Source organism: Dermacentor albipictus, chromosome 2 (assembly GCF_038994185.2).
Source record: "Dermacentor albipictus isolate Rhodes 1998 colony chromosome 2, USDA_Dalb.pri_finalv2, whole genome shotgun sequence".
In the NCBI taxonomy this organism is placed as follows: Eukaryota; Metazoa; Arthropoda; class Arachnida; order Ixodida; family Ixodidae; genus Dermacentor; species Dermacentor albipictus.
Genome location: NC_091822.1, coordinates 199,549,684 through 199,570,101, shown reverse-complemented (window position 1 = coordinate 199,570,101; position 20,418 = coordinate 199,549,684). Strand labels below are relative to the sequence as shown.

Below are 20,418 nucleotides of genomic sequence, written 5' to 3'. Positions count from 1 at the left end.
AAATGGCAAATGACGATAAACACAACTAAATCAGTTTGCATGACGGTAACAAGAAAAAAACAACCTTACGACTTTCCGTATTTTATTAACGACACAATGCTAACGAAAGTTCACCAGCATAACTACTTAGGCATCACTCTAACTTCTGACCTGAGATGGGACGTGCATATTGCCAACGTGACCTCGAAGGCATTATGCAAGCTATTTTATCTCCGAAGATGTCTCAGCCTCGCACCAATGTCGACTAAGTTTCTCGTGTATACTACTTTTGTTAGACCGGTTTTGGAGTACGCTAACACACTTTGGTTACCCCATTCAGTAACTAACATAACGAAACTGGAAAAAGTACAGCGAAAAGCGCTGCGGTCTATTCACAACAAGTATAAGCGCACCGATTCACCCACTAACCTTGTGGCTATATTGCGTTTAGCGACGCTATCATCAAGGGCGAAGCAAGCACGGCTCAAATTTTTATTTAACCTGTTTCACAACTATTGTAAAATTGACCTAACAAAATACATGTTTTTCGCAGTCACGATCATCGAGACATAAACATGCGCACGCTTTAACGGAATATTCATGCCATAATGACACATTCATGTACTCTTATTTCCCCCTCATGATACGGGAATGGAATCGCCTCGATCCATCAGTCATTTCTGCAGACTCATTATCTCAGTTCACATCATGGTTAGAGTCCACATCTAGTAATCAGTAATGCAGTATTATTCACATAATATGCTTTGCAACTCTTGTAAGCCATGCTGATTATCGTGAAGGTGTTTACTGTTATTTTTATTCCCGTTTGCTGTCCTTTTCATGATATATTCTCTGTATTGCTGCGCATGTCTCCTAGAAATGTGATATCTATATTTGTTTTTTTATGTATTCTTACCTTGTTCCTTTATGTTCCTTGTTTGGCTTATTGACATGCAATTTGTATGTGCACGTTTATTACCATGTCTTTCATTTCTGTATGTCCACCTGCTATGGTCCCTGATGGGACTGGCAGTATTGAAAATAAATAAGTAGGGGCAGGTTTGCCCTCGCGTAACGTGATGTTACGGCATCTTGCCGACAGTATCGGGAATAATTAAACCGCAATGCACGTCTTTGAACTTGGTCCAATTTTCACAGTGAATCTTTCAAATATGGATCCCACACTTCACATGCATATTCTAATATTGGGCGCACGAGCACTTTATAAGCAGTCATTTTCATTGGCTGGAGAAGTGAATTTAAGGAAACGTCGAATATAACCTAATCTCTAGTTGGCTTTCCCTACTACTTTTTCAATGTGTGGCGTCCAACTAAGGTCAGATGTTATTAAAAGTTCTGAGATATTTGTACTCGGTTTCGCAATGAAGCGGTTCATCTTGTAGAGTGTATCTGAATGACAGAGGTTCATGTTTGTGTGTGATGGTCATACATACAGTCTTTGCTTGGTCAAGGCACATCTGCCACATGTTGTACCATTGGTGCACTTTTTCTAAGAAGTTATTTAAAAATATTTGGTCACTAATAGATTTCGTTTCTGTATATATGACAGTCATCTGCGAATAACCTCGCTGTAACTGTGGCTGATTCTTCGATTAAGTCATTAATGTATACCAGGAACAACACAGGCCTAAGAACTGATCCTTGAGGCACGCCTGATTTTACGTCACAGACCCCGGACCTATTTTCATCAATACTGACGAATTGTCGGCCATCAATAAGAAAGTCCTCCACCCATTTGACTACACCTGTATCTCCTAAAATAGTCTTCAATTTAATTAAGTTTTCTATGATTAACCTTATCAAAGGCTTTTTTGAAGTCGAGAAAGATCATATCTATTTGTCTCTTGCCATTGATAACTTTACTAAAATCATGAACACTTTCTAGTAATTGTGTTACGGTTGACAAGCCCTCGTGAAACCCATGTTAATAGTTACTAAGTATTTTGTTCTGTGACAAAAGCAGCCAAATCTACTTAGAAACAATATGTTCTAGCACTTTACAGCAGCCTGACGTTAGTGCAATGGACCTGTAATTGGCAGTAGACGTGCTGTCACCGTATTTAAATATGGGTATAACTTTACTCATTTTCCGTTCTTCTGGAAGTTTACCTGACCGTAGTGACTTTGTGAAGATAATGAAGAAGTACTTCACAGTCCATTCAGCATACCTCTTTAGAAACAAATTTGGTATCTCATCGGGACCTGCCGATTTCTTTGTATTTAGGTTCAGCAGCAAGTTTAATACTCCTTCATATGTTACCCGCAATTCCTCTGCAACTGGTAGCTGTTGGCGTACCTCAAATTTCGACTGCTTTCCATCATCACTGGTGAAGACACTAGCAAAAAAGTTATTGAAGGCGTCCGCTATGTGACCTTTATCCTCAATAAGTCCCTGTTCTGTGCTTATTTTAGTGACTGCCTTCTTAGTTGGAGCCAGGCGCCTCCAAAACTTTTGGGGTTATTCGCATAGAAAAGTATCCATAGTGACACCATAGTACTTGTTCCTGGATTCCTTCATCATTAACTTTAGCTGTTTACTTAAGTTTGACATTTCATCATGAAGAATGGAATCATGCGTACGCTTATGAAGTGCCCTACGCTTTGCCACTTTTCTTTTCAGTTGTATGATCTCTCTTGTAATCCATGGGCTGTGCATTCGTTTTGTTTTACATTTGAGAGGTACATAGCGGCCTATACATTTGTGAACTGTTCTCTTAAAGTTTAACCACAACTCATCGATATGCGCAGATTCATCTTCACTTAATTTTTCAAACTTCTCGAAACAAAAGGCTAGTTCATCTATTATTGAAGTATCATCAGCTTCATTAAACTGTCTGTAATATGAAACAAATCTAGGGAATTTTGGAAAGGAACTTATATTTAAAGACAATCTTACAATCGAGTGATCTTATAGAGTGAGCAGAATGTCAACTCTATAGTCATCATCATCATCATCATCATCATCATCATCATCATCATCATCAGCAGCAGCAGCAGCAGCCTGGTTACGCCCACTGCAGGGCAAAGGCCTCTCCCATACTTCTCCAACAACCCCGGTCATGCACTAATTGTGGCCATGCCGTCCCTGCAAACTTCTTAATCTCATCTGCCCACCTAACTTTCTGCCGCCCCCTGCTACGCTTCCCTTCCCTTGGGATCCAGTTCGTAACCCTTAATGACCATCGGTTATCCTCCCTCCTCATTACATGTCCTGCCCATGCCCATTTCTTTTTCTTGATTTCAACTAAGATGTCATTAACTCGCGTTTGTTCCCTCACCCAATCTGCTCTTTTCTTATCCCTTAACGTTACACCCATCATTCTTTTTTCCATACCTCGTTGCGTCGTCCTCAATTTGAGTAGAACCCTTTTCGTAAGCCGCCAGGTTTCTGCCCCGTAGGTGAGTACTGGTAAGACGCAGCTATTATACACTTTCCTCTTGAGGGATAATGGCAACCTGCTGTTCATGATCTGAGAATGCCTGCCAAACGCACCCCAGCCCATTATTATTCTTCTGATTATTTCTGTCTCATGATCCGGATCTGCCGTCACTACCTGCCCTAAGTAGATGTATTCCCTTACTACTTCCAGTGCCTCGCTGCCTATTTTAAATTGCTGTTCTCTTCCGAGACTGTTAAACATTACTTTAGTTTTCTGCAGGTTAATTTTTAAACCCACTCTTCTGCTTTGCCTCTCCAGGTCAGTGAGCATGCATTGCAATTGGTCCCCTGAGTTACTAAGCAAGGCAATATCGTCAGCGAATCGCAAGTTACTAAGGTATTCTCCATCAACTTTTATCCCCGATTCTTCCCAATCCAGGTCTCTGAATACCTCCTGTAAACACACTGTGAATAGCATTGGAGAGATCGTATCTCCCTGTCTGACGCCTTTCTTTATTGGGATTTTGTTGCTTTCTTTATGGAGGACTACGGTGGCTGTGGAGCCGCTATAGATATCTTTCAGTATTTTTACATACGGCTCGTCTACACCCTGATTCCGTAATGCCACCATGACTGCTGAGGTTTCGACAGAATCAAACGCTTTCTCGTAATCAATGAAAGCTATATATAAGGGTTGGTTATATTCCGCACATTTCTCTATCACCTGATTGATAGTGTGAATATGATCTATTGTTGAGTAGCCTTTACGGAATCCGGCCTGGCCCTTTGCTTGACAGAAGTCTAAGGTGTTCCTGATTCTATTTGCAATTACCTTAGTGAATAGTTTGTAGACAACGGACAGTAAGCTGATCGGTCTATAATTTTTCAAGTCTTTGGCGTCCCCTTTCTTATGGATTAGGATTATGTTAGCGTTCTTCCAAGATTCCGGTACGCTCGAGGTCATGAGGCATTGCGTATACAGGGTGGCCAGTTTCTCTAGAACAATCTGCCCACCATCCTTCAACAAATCTGCTGTTACCTGATCCTCCCCAGCTGCCTTCCCCCTTTGCATATCTCCTAAGGCTTTCTTTACTTCTTCCGGCGTTACCTTTGGGATTTCGAATTCCTCTAGACTACTTTCTCTTCCATTATCGTCGTGGGTGCCACTGGTACTGTATAAATCTCTATAGAACTCCTCAGCCACTTGAACTATCTCATCCATATTAGTTATGATATTGCCGGCTTTGTCTCTTAACGCATACATCTGATTCTTGCCAATTCCTAGTTTCTTCTTCACTGTTTTTAGGCTTCCTCCGTTCCTGAGAGCATGTTCAATTCTATCCATATTATACTTCCTGATGTCAGCTGTCTTACGCTTGTTGATTAACTTTGAAAGTTCTGCCAGTTCTATTCTAGCTGTAGGGTTAGAGGCTTTCATACATTGGCGTTTCTTGATCAGATCTTTCGTCTCCTGTGATAGTTTACTGGTATCCTGCCTAACGGAGTTGCCACCGACTTCCATTGCACCCTCCTTAATGATGCCCACAAGATTGTCGTTCATTGCTTCAGCACTAAGGTCCTCTTCCTGAGTTAAAGCCGAGTACCTGTTCTGTAGCTTGATCTGGAATTCCTCTACTTTCCCTCTTACCACTAACTCATTGATCGGCTTCTTATGTACCAGTTTCTTCCGTTCCCTTCTCAGGTCTAGGCTAATTCGAGTTCTTACCATCCTGTGGTCACTGCAGCGCACCTTGCCGAGCACATCCACATCTTGTATGATGCCAGGGTTAGCGCAGAGTATGAAGTCTATTTCATTTCTAGTCTCGCCGTTCGGGCTCCTCCACGTCCACTTTCGGCTATCCCGCTTGCGGAAGAAGGTATTCATTATCCTGATATTATTCTGTTCCGCAAACTCTACTAATAACTCTCCCCTGCTATTCCTAGTGCCTATGCCATATTCCCCCACTGCTTTGTCTCCAGCCTGCTTCTTGCCTACCTTGGCATTAAAGTCGCCCATTAGTATAGTGTATTTAGTTTTCACTCTACCCATCGCTGATTCCGCGTCTTCATAGAAGCTTTCGACTTCCTGGTCATCATGACTGGATGTAGGGGCGTAGACCTGTACAATCTTCATTTTGTACCTCTTGTTAAGTTTCACAACAAGACCTGCCACCCTCTCGTTAATGCTATAGAATTCCTGTATGTTACCAGCTATATTCTTATTAATCAGGAATCCGACTCCTAGTTCTCTTTTCTCCGCTAAGCCCAGGTAGCACAGGACGTGTCCGCTTTTTAGCACTGTATATGCTTCTTTTGGCCTCCTAACTTCACTGAGCCCTATTATATCCCATTTGCTGCCCTCTAATTCCTCCAATAGCACTGCTAGACTCGCTTCACTAGATAACGTTCTAGCGTTAAACGTTGCCAGGTTCATATTCCAATGGCGGCCTGTCCGGAGCCAGCGATTCTTAGCACCCTCTGCTGCGTCGCAGGTCTGACCGCCACCGTGGTCAGTTGCTGCGCAGCTGCTGGGGACTGAGGGCCGGGGTTTGATTGTTGTGTTCATATAGGAGGTTGTGGCCAAGTACTGCACCAGGGTGGCCAATCCTGCTCTGGTGAGGGAGTGCGTTACCGGTTCTGGTCACCGGGATCAGGCCACACTCCAGGCCTGTTTGTGCAATTTTACCAACACGCGGATTTTTTTTTTTTAATCCGGTGGAAAATTGCCGGCACCGGGATTCGAACCACGGGCCTCTTGCACACGAGGCGGGTGTTCTACCTCTACGCCACCGCTGCACCTTCCAACTCTATAGTATCTCGATACAATGCTATGACTTAAAGAAAAGAGGTCAAGAACAGATTTGCTATTGCTGCAGACCCTAGTAAAGTCACATACTACTTGTGTAAGTCCATGTGAAAAGTACATATCTCTAATTGCTGAGCCTGCATCACGGCTTCGCATACCCATTTCCATTTCATCCCATTCAACATCTGGAACATTGAAATCCTCCGCTATGATAAAGTTTTTGTTTTGAATGCGTAAATCACGCAGTTTCTCATTCAATGCTCGTCAATACTGGCGGCAGTACTTCCCGGAGTGTGATATACGCATCCCACAACCAAGTCGAGGCGTCCGAAAATTTTGCAACATATTGCTTCAATGTCAGACGGTTTGTAAAGTACCGTGTATTTAAGGCTGCATTCTAGAAAGATGGCAACGCCCCCACCCCTGCTACTGCAGTCTATTTCTGATAACGTTATATCCCGGAGGGCATATTTCACAATCTCGGACACCCTCATGTAGCCGCGTTTCTGTTACAAATACTATATATAGGTGATGCTCAAGCAAAATGTGCTTCAGGTCTACAGCCTTATTAACAAGGCTACGGGCATTGGCACTCAGTAGCCAAAGCTTGCCCGGACGCGCATGTCAGTCATTTAAGGAAGCAGTGGTTCTTGCACCTGTATTAGACGGGCTGTCAGTCACCCGATAGCGTTGGTTTGTGGCTTCATCCCATGCGTACATCACTCCGTTTATCTTCATTTTATCATACACAAGTGTGACCTTCTCCTTTCTTTTTCTGTTTTTCAATGCGCTGTTCCACAGACATTGTCTTTTCCTTCTTACATCACGCGAAAAGTCCTCATTGATATATAGATATCATTGATATATAGATATAGATATTGAGAAAGTCCTTGCTTCCTGGCACACTCATTAGAAGTATTCACTTTAAGTTAGCATGATGTAGCACAAAACACAGAATAGAAAACTCCCGATTTGGTGCTTGTACTGTGTGTTTTCTCTTCTGTGTCTTGCATTCTTTCAGGTTATGTTTTTGCAATGAGTTAATACTAGCTAGCCCATCCACCAATTTTAGCACTGCTAAAATTGCTAAGGCTGTCATGGCAACCAAATACCTACCTGGTTCAGCAGCAGCATCATTCAAATGCAGTGTTGCGTATGAAAGTTTTTACACACATATTACTGCTTTCTTTCATGTGGTAGAAATGAAACACTTCTGTCTCCTATGATAGTCCGTGCTCAAAAAAGCAAGCTAATTGAGTGAAGCAGTCTACGTTTAATCGCCTTCTGCAAGAAAACTTAAGAGAACTCAAAATCACTTGTTTTGGACCAGTTGGTTGATACTCGGTGGAGCCATTTGTGCTACAATGGCTTCACCAAAAACAGGAGAGCAGTAGTAAAAAGAGGCTCTACTGCTCTAAAGTCCATTTCTTTCTTATGTCCTGTGTTTTGCACTGTTACTCGTTTTTTATGCAACATGTACGAGCAGGCCCAAAATTTACAATTTACATGTTATTGCAGTTCATTTCTAGTACATCAGGCACCTTTTTACCCCATCCTCTGCGTTTCTCTTCCTTTGTTTGTGTCAGCGCTTCGTCCGTCTCGTCGTTATGTCCCGTGTCTTGCATTGTTAGTCGTCTTAGAGCGCAGCTCTTAGGCGCTCGTTCCTGCCCTGAGCGTTGTCTTGTAGTATAACTGAGCGAATGTGCAGCGCAACAGGTGATGAAAAAAAATCAATGAGAGCAAAGAGGCGTGTAGAGGAAAGCAGAGAGGAGTGTGCAGCGGAACCATGAGGCGGAATGTGAAGGAGGCTATGGTGGAAACGTCAGAAGAAAAGCATGATGCCATGCAAGACTTGCAACGACTTCTACGAGATGGCGCCAGAGAAGCGCGCCATCGTCTGTTCACCGATGGCATGTGGTGAGCGCATCGCACGGTACCGTATATGGAAACAGCTCGCTGCATGAGCAAACTCTCTGTGCTGGCTGTTGTGAATAGCGCCCACCCCTCAACCACGCGCTGCCTGTCACGATCTCCCAATTAGCGAGGCAGTCGTGTCACACTTCGCACCATTTGCAACGTGCTGCATGAGACAGATTGTCCATGCCAGCTAGGACATTGCGAAATGAAAAAGCGTATAGAGCTGTGCTCAAATCTCACATTAGGGAGTATCATAATCGTTGATTATTTTTTTTATGCTCAGCTGTTAAATGGCGACACCCATCTTGCCGAGCTTGGCCATTCTAAGTGCTTTTTGACATACAACTACAATTTCTTTATTTCTAGGGGTGCAACCAGCAGCACATATTGACTGAAGCTGGTTCATCACAGAGATTGAACATTTACTGATGAAGCACATTGGCTGTTTTTTACAAAAAACATTGGCCTCTTACTATTCTTGATGTGAATGTTTATAGAACTATACTTACCATATTAATCACCCCTGCCTCTATGGCAGATCGGGTGTGGGAAGGGGAAAAGGCTGTGCCACTCTCTTGACCAAGACCATTGCAATGGAGTGTTTGCTTTGTCACAGGCTGTCTACTTCTACCATCCAGAGGGCCGTGGTTCCTGCTTTGTCTTTGAAGATGAAAAGTTGTTGCTACGTTGGTTTCGTACATACTTAGTCCTGGTGGCCAGGGATGCCAAGACAGCCAGGTGAGCACAGTGCTAAGTGAAGGGTTGAGCAGCAACCCTTCACTGAGCAGCAAATTGTTAGACATCATCTGGTGCGTGCCATTCTAAGTGTGTCACTAGTGGCATTTTTCTGCATCTGCTAGCTGTTAGTAGCATACTTTGGGGTGTCAACATTGTTGACACTTTGGATGCGTCGGAATAATGATCATTGTGACTGAATATGGTGCACAGCTGCCTTTCCTCATGTGCCTTGTGGCTTTGAGACAGTTACCTTCTGTAGTTCTTGCACAGGTTGCATAGATACCAGGTTCGCGCAGCGAGTCTGTTGTGATTGGGCCCAAGTTTTTGATGTATCCTTGGGCTAGCTGTTCATGTAGCATATAGTTTAGCAAGCCCCTGTGTACATTCTTTATGCACATTTAATCAAGTTTTGTCTGCTTTCCTCTGCTGACTAGATTAGGAATGAAATATTGTACAGAACACCTTTTGATGCCTTGATGGCTCTCACTTTTTTTCAGACACATGCTCTGCCATTTCATCACCCGTAAACCTTCCCACTGGCAATCACTTTTAATGCTACACCAGTGGGAAAAAGTCAATTTGTTGCGTATGCCTCTGTGTAAAGGGCCTTCTTTTGTCATTAATGTTACCGCGATGGTTGCTCAGTGGCTATGGTGTTGGGCTGCTGAGCACGAGGTTGCGGGATTGAATCCCGGCCACGGCGGCCGCATTTCTATGGGGGCGAAATGTGAAAACACCCGTGTGCTTAGATTTAGGTGCACGTTAAAGATCCCCCGGTGTTCGAAATTTCCGGAGTCCTCCACTACGGCGTGCCTCATAATCAGAAAGTGGTTTTGGCACGTAAAACTCCATAATTTAATTATTTTTTTTGTCATTAATGTTAAACAGCTCACATAAATGATTGACAAGGTACAATTGTTGCTTTATCTTCTGCTGTTTCATACTGAGAAGTGTTCTGTTTATCCTATTTGGCTGTTTAATTTAGCTGTATTATTTTTTTGCTCTCTTTCAGAAGTACTGGTGGTCCAGACAAAACAATAGTTACCATCTATGACATACAGAACAAATTTGTAGGTGAGTACTAGTTGTACTAACTGTACAGCCTCCCAAAAATTTAATGAAATCGCGCGAGCATCTGCCGCACGTCGGGTTAGAGGCCTTGTAGTGGTGAAGGGTGGCAGGATCGATGACAGTATGCACAGGTGTGCAAAGCAATTTCCAGTTTGAGTGTCATCTGCTGCCTTGTTCGCTTCAGGAGTGCCGCTTGCCGCTACAATGTTGCTGACACGCCATGTGGTCGATGCTCACGTGATATTATTACATTTTTGGGAGGCTGTACAGTGGAAGAACTGCTCTGGCTAGCTCGGACTACGAAAAACCTTGCTGTGCTCACTTAGGAAGCTTACATTATGCTCTGAGGTGCTTAGTTACCTTGTGGCCTGCCCACGAGTGCCAGTCAGATGTGTTTGCAACACTGAATATTTAAGCTAAACCTACGTTTCTCCCATTTTTTCTCACTCATTTCTTGCATCTGGCATAATTGGAATGGCTTTGATAGAATTGCAAAATTTATTCATTGAATTCTGGGTATTATGAGCTTGTTTTGTTAAAGTAAACACAGTCACTGATCTGCAGCATTGTACATGTTATAGGGCTGTTCGAATAGAAAAATTTCCATATTGAGTCGAATATACAGATATTAGAGAAAAACGGTCTTCGAATAGCAAATTGAATACAGAGTATTTTTTAAATTTCTAAACAAAGTGAAATTTAAAATTTGTGAAAAGTCTGTTTTGTAAAAAGTCTTGGTTTGCATTATTTGATACTTGCATTCTTGCCGTTTAAATCTGGATATCCAACCAACTCTGAAGCTCGTAAGGGATTAAAAATTTCATTCAGTTATCTGGTGCAGCATTGTAGTGGCAGCTATGAAACAAGAGGACAGCACGTCTCCATGTGCACATAGAGTGTTCTGTTGAAGCAGCTGAGAACGGCACTGTTAGATATTAAACCAGGAGGATATGTTGGCCGAAAGAACTGTTTTGTCAACATCAAAACTAATTTTTTGGTTGCCTAAAAACAATGCATTCTTATTGAATGACGGAAATTTAATTTGCTGAAGTAGGCTGCTTCATGTATTCGCTGAGAAACCAGTGCCTCTCTGGAGCATCTGCAGCTGTCCTGCAGAAAAAAATCTCCATAGTACTGTACCAGCTTATGTTACTCTGTCTCTTCCAAAACTCTAATAAGTGCTGTTATTCCTTATAATTGAACAGAAGTGAATATTCAATGATTTTGAATAGTGAATTTTTATTATCAAATGTGAATTGAATAGCAATGGCCAGAGTTGAACACCTTTATAACGAAGTGCTTGGGGCCTCTGAAATTAGTTATACAGAGGGCACTTCATTTGTAAAGGTAGCGCACCGCACAGCTCACAATAGAAATGGGAAAGGATTATTACTTCGTTATAGAAGTCATTTCATTGCAGAGGTGTTCACTGGATTCATGTTCGAAATATAGAATATTCGTGCACCTCTGACATCATTCTTTTGAATCTGTAAATTGGAGACAGTGATGCAGTGCCAGTCGCAGAAAATGCTGAGTCGCTGAATGTTTCTGCTGTTTTTATATAATGAGGTAACACCAATCAGAAACTGAGAGTTGAGAAGTATTTTCTTTTTGTAGCAATTGTATGTAAGTTTAAAAGTTTTTTACAGTAAATGCAAAGCAGGGGCACGTGAAAGCCTGTCTTTGATGACTTTCGACTGTCTTCTATAATTCTCAAATAGGGTGTGCGAATACTCGAATATTGCTGAATTGAATGGTGAATGTTCAAATAATTAGATTCGTGAATCAAATGTCTTATTCAATTTTTTGAATATTTGATATATTTGGTGTAAAAACCCGTGCAGTGCCACAAGTAGCATGTGCTGCAGAGCCTCTCTAATCACTCGATAAGCCCAGTGGGCTTATCGAGTGATTAAGAAAGGCCGTCACAGACATGATCTCTATGTACATCGACATCCAGCACAAAACATGGGATCACATCTTGCCTTATGTGACCTTTGCGTATAATACTGCCGTACCAGAAACAGTGCGCATACACAATTTTGTCTCCTTTACGGCCGTGAAGTTCAAACAATGCTGGACACTATGCTTCCGTGTCATGAAGCCAAGCACCTAACTACTGATGCTGAAGAATTTTCTGAGCGGGCTGAGGAAGCTCGCCAGCTCGCGCGTGGACATTGGTTAGCAGCAGCATGCACGCATACATGACGTTAAAACGTACGCCACAGGCAAGTGTGCTACAGTCCCGGAGACCCAAGTGCGGGTGTGGACCCCTGTTCGGTGCCGTGACCTTTGTGAAAAGTTGCTGGGCCGGTATTTTGGTCCATACAAAGTGCTCTGCCACATTAGTGACGTGAACTACGAAGTCATTCCGGACAGCGCGGCATAAACACGGCGTAGACAACCATATAGCCCTGACATGGTTCATGTCGTATGCATGAAACCATATGTTGTGTGTTCATTATCGTTTTTTTTTTCATTTATTCATTTTTATAATTGCGCTCCTATTTGTAGTTAATGTGGTTACCTCTCTGTTTCTCGAGACTGTGCGCATCATGCTTCACCTTTGTTGTACTTTTGTCTTTCCTGTGGCTCTCCCTGCGTTCAACGCGCGAGCATCTGCCTTGAGCATGGTTCTTTGTTTTCACCTTTCTTACACTACTTCTTGAGCATTGAGCCGATGCTCTTTTCAAGGAAAGGGGATAATGCCACCTGCAGTACTGGGCACAGTGCGCGAGTAGAGACAGGCAAGGACAAGAAACAAGTGCGCGTGCGGCCCACCCTGCTTGATAGCTGGGTCTCGCTGCTCTGTTCTTCAGGAGCTAGCTACCCTCAATAAACGGCTCCAATTCCCTTTCAAGACACGTGAAAATATCTTGATTTTCTACATATTTTAGTTACTGATAGCTTGCTACATTCTTGGTATGCAGTATGTACTAGGAGACTCTCGAGTATGTGCAGCACCATATTTTTTTTCCAAAAGTTTGTAACTTAAATTTATCAAAATTTTCTGATATTCAATTTGATATTCAGATGGTCGATTCGAAATATACTATTCGGTGTTCTCATACCCGTACTTTCAAAGGCTACACTCGCCTTGTTTCATGATGCATAGAATTGTTCGTCAAAGTCTGCGAGTCCAAATTCATTGGAAGTGAAGTTACTAACCCCTTCTGCTTGGAGAAAGTTAGCCACTGAATTCTGGATTATTGTGCACCTACAATAGAGAGCTTTAGCTTGTCTAGTATTCGGGTAAGCGCGGGCGGGCTGGGCGTTGGGGCGGAGGCGTAAACGTGAGCGGCATGCGTGGTGCAGCCACCTGGTGGTGTAGAGCTTAACCAGACAAACACGGCTAATATTGCAGTAATCAAGCGTATTTTACTTTGCTGCACGTGTAAAATTTCGGCAGCAAAGCAATGACACCACTGCCAAAAATTTACATCAGCAGCGAAGTAGAATACTCTTCGTTGCTGCAGTATTAGCTGTGTTTGTCTTGTTATCGTATATAATGCCTACACTACTTAATAAATATGTGAAAGCTGGTATATATTTCCTGCAGTCTTGACCAATCGTATTGCAAAAACTGCATGTGCTAGATTTTTTAATTGCATTGCTGCTCTGGTCACTTTATGCTTGTTCCTGTTTTTTTTCTGTTTATGAAACTAAGATATCCTTTGTTTTGTTTTTTTCTGCATGTTATTGTAATTGCCGCTGCGGCTGTTTTGTACAAAGGTAGCTGTGGGTCTTGGTCAGCTGCCTCTACAGAGAGCAGCTTTTATCTACAGCTTCCTTCATGAGTGTGATAATGAAAAATAAACACTACTACTACTACTACTACTACTACTACTACTACTACTACTACTACTACTACTACTACTACTACTACTTATATACTTCACTTGAGGTGTCTACCCACATTGTGTGCACTAGGGCGTGTTTTAACGGGGATTGAAAAAAAGTTTTGTCCAAATGTTTGTGTTGACCATGTGGTTTGCAGCCTACTCGGCAGCCATTCCTGGTGTGGTAGACGTGATGGCTGAGTGGGGCTCCCTCTATGTGCTGGTACAAGAAGGCAAGCTGTTCTGTCTCCGTGAGAGGGACACCCAGAGCAAGCTGGAGCTGCTCTTTCGCAAAAACCAGTACTCATTGGCCATCAGGTAGGCCTACTGACATAGACCATTCACTTTCACTTGGATCCTCATTGAGTGCGCTGGACAACAATTAGAATTTGAATGGAATGTCTCAGAAATTACATTTTAAGATTTGTTATTGGGCATTATTGAGGGTTTCTTTTATATTTCTGGAAATTTGGTATGTTCTTTATCTCATTCTGAGTATTTTGTGTGGGATTGCATATACATCGTGTGTGTGAATACGTGTCGTTCTATGGTTGCAGAATCTCCTCATTTTTATTTCCTGTAAAGCTTGCCCTGCAGCATATATGTTTATTAAACTAAAGGTGTAGTGGCACTCCGGTTGCAGAAATTGCAGTAATGCCTTAGTGAACTTGTCATTGTTGTGCATCGGTGTAGAGTTCAGGCCAGGCATCCTCCAGGCATAGGGATGAGTGTGTCTGGGAGTAGGAGCGAAAGAAAAAGGTTTATTTACATATTGAAACAAGTAGTCAGATTCTAGTTAGAGCTCTCTCAGTCCCACTTGAGAGACCTTTTTTAAGCAGTTCTTCTTACCTAGTTCTCTACACAAGGGAATTTGATGACTTGTCGCGACCAATCAGAGGGATTGTACAGTTCACAGAACTCCACATCTGATATGCAGCCTTTGAACTAAGAATGAGGCAGTCTGAAAACAGATTTCGTTGGTGCTCCCTCCAAGAAACAGACTGGGTTCCTTGCTCGACTCCTCTTCCGCCGGAAGATCCGACCTGAGAGTGACCAGCTGTCTGGTTGCCTGAAGCGTCAATGTTCAGTCGCGATCTCGGGGATCCTCTAGATGTGCACACTGATGGCACACTGCAGCTTCTAGTCCCAGCACTTCCTTCATTGTGGCCTTCCTTGGAACACACAAGCATGCACTCACAATCATAGGGCACAGGAAAGTGCCGTGCTTGCACAGAGAGTCATTGGGTCTAGCAAACCAATATACACACCTTCCCTATCCACTTAAATCAAAGCACCAAAGTAGCCATGCAAACACTTTTCTAAACATTCACAGAAGCCCAAAATTTAGAGATAACAACGGAGCCTTTCATCCTTCATGGCTTCCAGAATAGAGTTCTCTTATGTACCATCACTCTGATGGCCTGCTGAAGCCATCTGCGTTGCCGTAATCTTTTTCCTTTCGATATACTACATCAGAGGTGTATTGCTGAGGCACTGGACTTCACCTGAGTAATCAACTGTTTTTGGGTGACATGTTCTGCAGCCATTTGAGTGGACAGTGGTCTGTCTGAAACGTGAATTCAAAGCCAGCAAGGTAGCATGCCAGTTTTTTGTGCTGCCCAAACTAGGCATGCGAATTCCTTCTCGGAGGCACTGTAAGCCTCTTATAATTTACAGCTAATGTACACAATAGGGTATTCTGCCCTGGTCTCGCCATGTTGACAAAGTGCTGCTACCATGCTGCAATCGCTTGCATCGCATTGCACAATGAATGGCCTGTTATAATGTGATGCCTGTTAAATGGAATGGCTGACGAGTGCCGACTTCAAATTTTGCAGCGATTTCGGCTTCTTCTCATCCCGCACCAGCGTAGTGGGCTCGTTTTTCCAGAGTGCTTCAGTGAGCGGGCTAGCTAACTCGGAATAGTTTCTTATGTGGCGATGGTAGTAGCCCGTGAGCGTAAAGAATGCCAGTACGTTGGTTTTCATCTTGGTTTGTTGGTATGACACAACAGCCTCTGCCTTGGCTTCGGACGACATGCGGCATCCTTTCCCACGTTCCAAGTAGCTCACTTGAGCTCCTCCCAGTTCACACTTATCCGCTTTCACGTCAACCTTGCGCTCCTTAGACACTCAAACACTTCCCTTAAATGCTCCAGACGCCTTCCCCAGTAGTCTGAAAAAACGGCAATGTTGTCAAGGTACAGCAACACAAAGTCGTTTAGGCCATGCAGCACCCTGTCCATAAGCTTAGAAAACCAAACTGGGCATTTTTCACTCCGAAGCTCAGCATTAGTGGACAGAATGATCTAAAAGGAGTTCCAAACGTGGCATAGCGGCTTGTGCGCATTATCAACGATGCTTGCCAGTATCCGAAAATGAAATGAAGAGTAGAAATTATTGCGCTGTACTGATGTTTGCTATCCTTGCCTCTATGTTGTGGATTGTGTAGAGCTTATCTCTCATTACTGAGTTCGGCTGCTGATAGTCTATGTACGGTCACAACTCCTTTTCGGGAACTTCCACCATTATGCAAGGAGATGCTTAATCACTATCGCCTGCCTCAATCACTCTGAGGTTGTGGGGTTCTCAACCATGTGCTCTTGGGACACAAAGGAACGACAGCACAGTAGTGCAAACAATCACAAGGGCATTTATTGCACCTTTCGTAGATCAGTGCCTGCTAGCCGAGTTGCCATCCACAAAACATGCCGACGGGCGCGCGACAAATGTAGAAGTCCGACTCACCGCGACCGGATAACGAGCGAATATGTTCTCCCATGCTGGAGCCCAACGCCTGGTCGTACGCGCGTACGGTCACGCGTATGGTGGCGCGTTCGGAGGAGGCCACGCGAGACGGTCTCGCAGAAGCATGGATCGAAGCATGCGCGGAACGTCCGCGGCGCTCGCTGATTCGCAACTCAAGAGGAAGAGCTTTCTCCTATACGCGGCCAAGGAACCCCGCCGGCAGGCAGCATTAGCAGCGCAACACTCGTGCCATCTCTCGCACTGCGCTTCAACCACACCAACTGCCGTGGGCCCCAGGCCACGCGGTGAAGCCGCATTGCAGGAGACGGAAGTTATGCGGGAAAACAAGATATCGGGGGATGCGTGAGAGTCGCGCATCCCCACAAGGTCCAACATCTTTCGAATCTCCTTTTGCATCATTTCTTTCTGTTTTGGAGATAGTCTATATGGTTTCACTTTAACTGGCTTTTCGGAGATCAGCTCATTATCATAGACTATCTCATCTGTTCGTCCAGGTTTATTGGATAACAGATCTCTGAACTCTTGAATCAGGTTCCTCCAGGCTCTGCACGCAGCTGAGAAGGCATGACCGAAGCGGACACCATGCAACTAATAAACGCCTTCGTCATTAGTTGTCTAACATATTCCCTGCCTTTCCAAACCACGCAGCATAACGACATCGAACATGCGGACAAGCTCATAAGAATCACCTGTAAAGCAGCACTTGGCCTGCCTGAAAGCACAAGCACGATCCGACTGCACGAATTGGGAATGATGAACACATTCGAGGAATATGCAATGGCCACACTAATGGTGCAGATGAACGGCTAAACACGACACCTCGGGCACGCTCGGTTTTAGAAAGACTTTGTCACGATCTGCCCGGGTTTGTGAACGAGGGAGGACTCGAGGCACTCTTCATTAGACAGACACTCCGCAGCGTGGTGGTGATAAACGATGACAAACCGCTGAGCCGCTGTGCTCATCGGTGTTTATTGGTGCGGTGACCAATGTTTCCCACTGAGCCTGGCAGGCCAACGAAGATTATGCCCAAGGGAGCGTCACATGCTTGCTACGCTCCCTTACCCCCAGTTTGTTTGTTAACTAAAAAAACAAACATCCAAGTTCAGAGCATAAGGCCCAGCCAAGTCGACTATGCCTGCTATCCAGGCAAGTAACGGTTCGGCGGCCTGTGTGGTCGAGTACTCTGCCTGGGCACTGGTGTTAACGGGCTGGGTGTGGCAACGCCGGGTGCTGCATGAACCAACCTCGCTCCGTCTGAAGGATCCACAGTGGACGGCCTTGTGAGTGGTGCCGGACTTGACATTGGCCCAACGGGCGCCACACCACTGGCAACATTTGCCGCCTCCGAGGTGGGTGTTGCTTCGCTGGAGGCAACTAGTGTTGCTGCTGGTCCTCCTGCGGGCTGGATTTCTGAAGAGGCAGTTGACGGTGCCACGTGGCACTGTCTGGCGTGCGGACGCGCAGCGATGAGATGCTGGCAAGAGACAGCACCTGTCCAGCGGATTGGGGGGGCCAGGATGGAAGTTCCTGGTGAAAACTGGAGCTCCCGACTCCGGCAAAGATCTGGGACGGCACCCTTGGTCAGCAGCCAGCTTCTGCTTCAGCTGTTTCGGGAGCGCTGTGGATCGGAGGTGCCCCCTGGGAGCAGGAGCTCACAGGGGGCACAGCCAGTGATATTGTGGGGCGTGTTCCAGTACTGGAACAGTATCCAGGCAATCTGCATCCGGAAATCCTCTGTCTGGATCTTGAGCTTGTCCTTGACGGTTTGCACCACCCGCTCGGCTGCACTGTTTGAAGCAGGGTGGTACGGCGGAACCATCATCCAGTGGATTCCGTTCTTCGTCAGCCAGGCCAGGTACTCTGTGCTGGTGAAAGCAGGACCATTGTTGGACACGATGACGTCTGGCAACCCCTGGACGGCAAAGACCATTCGTAGCGCTGAAATGGTCACGCCTGCTGATAGAGTGGTGACAAGTAGAACCTCCACACACTTTGAAAAGGCATCCACTACCACCAGGAAGTAATGGCCTTTGAAGGGCCCCCCAAAATCCACATGCAGGCGGGACCAGGGTCTCTGTGGGAACGGCCAGGGGGCGATTTCCACATGACGTGAGGCCCGCTGATGCTCCTGGCAGACTTAGCAACTCTGCACCATGTGAGAGACGTCCCCATCTAGGCCAGGCCACCATACGTGAGACCAGGCCACCATCTTTATCTTTTCCGCACCAGGATGACCCGCCTGCAGCAACTGCAGGACCCTGGACTGGAGACTTTGTGGGATCGCCACCCTGGAACCCCACAGTATGCAGCCCTGCTACAAGCTCAGCTCGGTGGCCTTGGGGTTATAGGCCTGCTGAACCAATTCCTTCCCGCGGGACACCGCCTTGACCACATGAGACAGGAGTGGGTCCCGGCTGGTCGCCTGCAGTACCCTAGATCTGGAGAGTACCTCCGGGTATGCGTGCTCCAGCATGAACATTTCAGCACGTCCTGGAACAGCATCAGGCACCTCTGGCAAGGGCAGGCGGCTCAGGGCATCAGCAGGTCCCAGGTCCTTTCCCGGGCGGTAAACCAGCTGGTAACTGTAAGCTGCCAGCTTCAAGGCCTAGCGTACCACTCGAGGTGATGCCTGCACGGGAACTGCCTTGTCAGGCCCCAGCAGCCCCAACAGCGACTGGTGGTCTGTGACCTCCTCGAACTTCCGGCCCCATAGATACTAGTGGAAGTGAACACCCCGAACATGAGGGCCAGGCCTTCCTTGTCCAGCTGGCTGTAGCGTTGCTCTGCAGCATGAAGTCGACGAGAAGCTAACGACACAGGGCGTTCCTGGCCATCCTTGTCCCTTTGTGCCAGGACAGCTCCCACGCCGTACGGCGACGCATCTACGGTCAGGACGACAGGCTTGGCAGGATCGAAGTGTACCAGCACTGGAGCCTTGGTGATTAGCTCCTTTCTGTGCTGGAAGGCCCGGTCCTGCTCCTTCTTCCAGACCCATTGCTGACAATCTCGAAGCAGATGGAGTGGCTGTAGATGCTCCGACAGGTTTGGCAGGAAACTCCTGTAGAAGAGGATGAGGCCGAGGTAGCTCTGAAGCTCCTTGTTCTGGGGCTTAGGCACCTTGAGCACAGCATCAACATTGCCAGGAGCCAGGGCTAGGCCAGTCTGGGAAATGACGTCCCAAGTACTCAACACTGGGGCCAGGAAAATGCACTTGAGCTTAAGGCCGGTGTCCTGCAGCCATGCCAGGACGTTGTGCTGGTTTTGCAGGTGGTCCCTGTAGTTGCTGCCAGTAACTAGGATGTCATTCAAGTACACCGCCACGTGCCTCATGCCCCTAAAGAGGTTGTCCGTCTCCCTCTGAAATATGGCTGGGGCTGAGGCCATGTCAAATGGTAAGCGCGTGTACTGGAAGAGCCCCAAAGTTATCGATATTGTGACATACTTCCGGGAGTCATCCTGGAGCACCAGCTGCTGTTAAGCATCTCTGAGGTCGAGCTTGATGAACTTCGGTCCACCGGACAATGCTGACCATAGATCTTCAATCCGGGGCAACGGGTACTTCTCGACAGTAGCGACGGGGTTGATGGTAATTTTGAAATCCCCGCAGATCCTGACACTGCTGTCTCGCTTGAGGACTGGTACTATAGGAGCGAGCCATTCAGACGTCTTGACGGCCACCAGGATGCCCTCTTAATAATAATAATAATGTCTTTATTTGTGTCCCGTAACAGTACACGACACGGGAGACCTGCAGTAAAAGCTGTCATGAATGACAGCTTGACAGAGCCGTAGGTCCCCCATACAAGGGGCAGTTACAAACGACAAAAAAGACATAATACATTGTCACAATTGAAATTACACATTCCGAGCGTACAATGTAACGTACACAAAAAATAA

At 45.5% G+C, this 20,418-nt stretch overlaps 1 protein-coding gene across 5 annotated transcripts in view; it reads left to right on the top strand.

The window, feature by feature from the left end:
- Vps11 (vacuolar protein sorting 11) overlaps positions 1 to 20,418 on the top strand; it is a 152,533-nt gene that overhangs the window by 21,817 nt on the left and 110,298 nt on the right. For all 5 annotated transcript variants that reach the window (XM_065435343.2, XM_065435341.2, XM_065435345.2 and 2 more), the window contains exons 7-9: positions 8,719 to 8,840; positions 9,853 to 9,914; positions 13,909 to 14,068. In XM_065435343.2, coding sequence (XP_065291415.1) covers positions 8,719 to 8,840; positions 9,853 to 9,914; positions 13,909 to 14,068 — 344 coding nt within the window. The remainder of the gene's footprint in view (positions 1 to 8,718; positions 8,841 to 9,852; positions 9,915 to 13,908; positions 14,069 to 20,418) is intronic.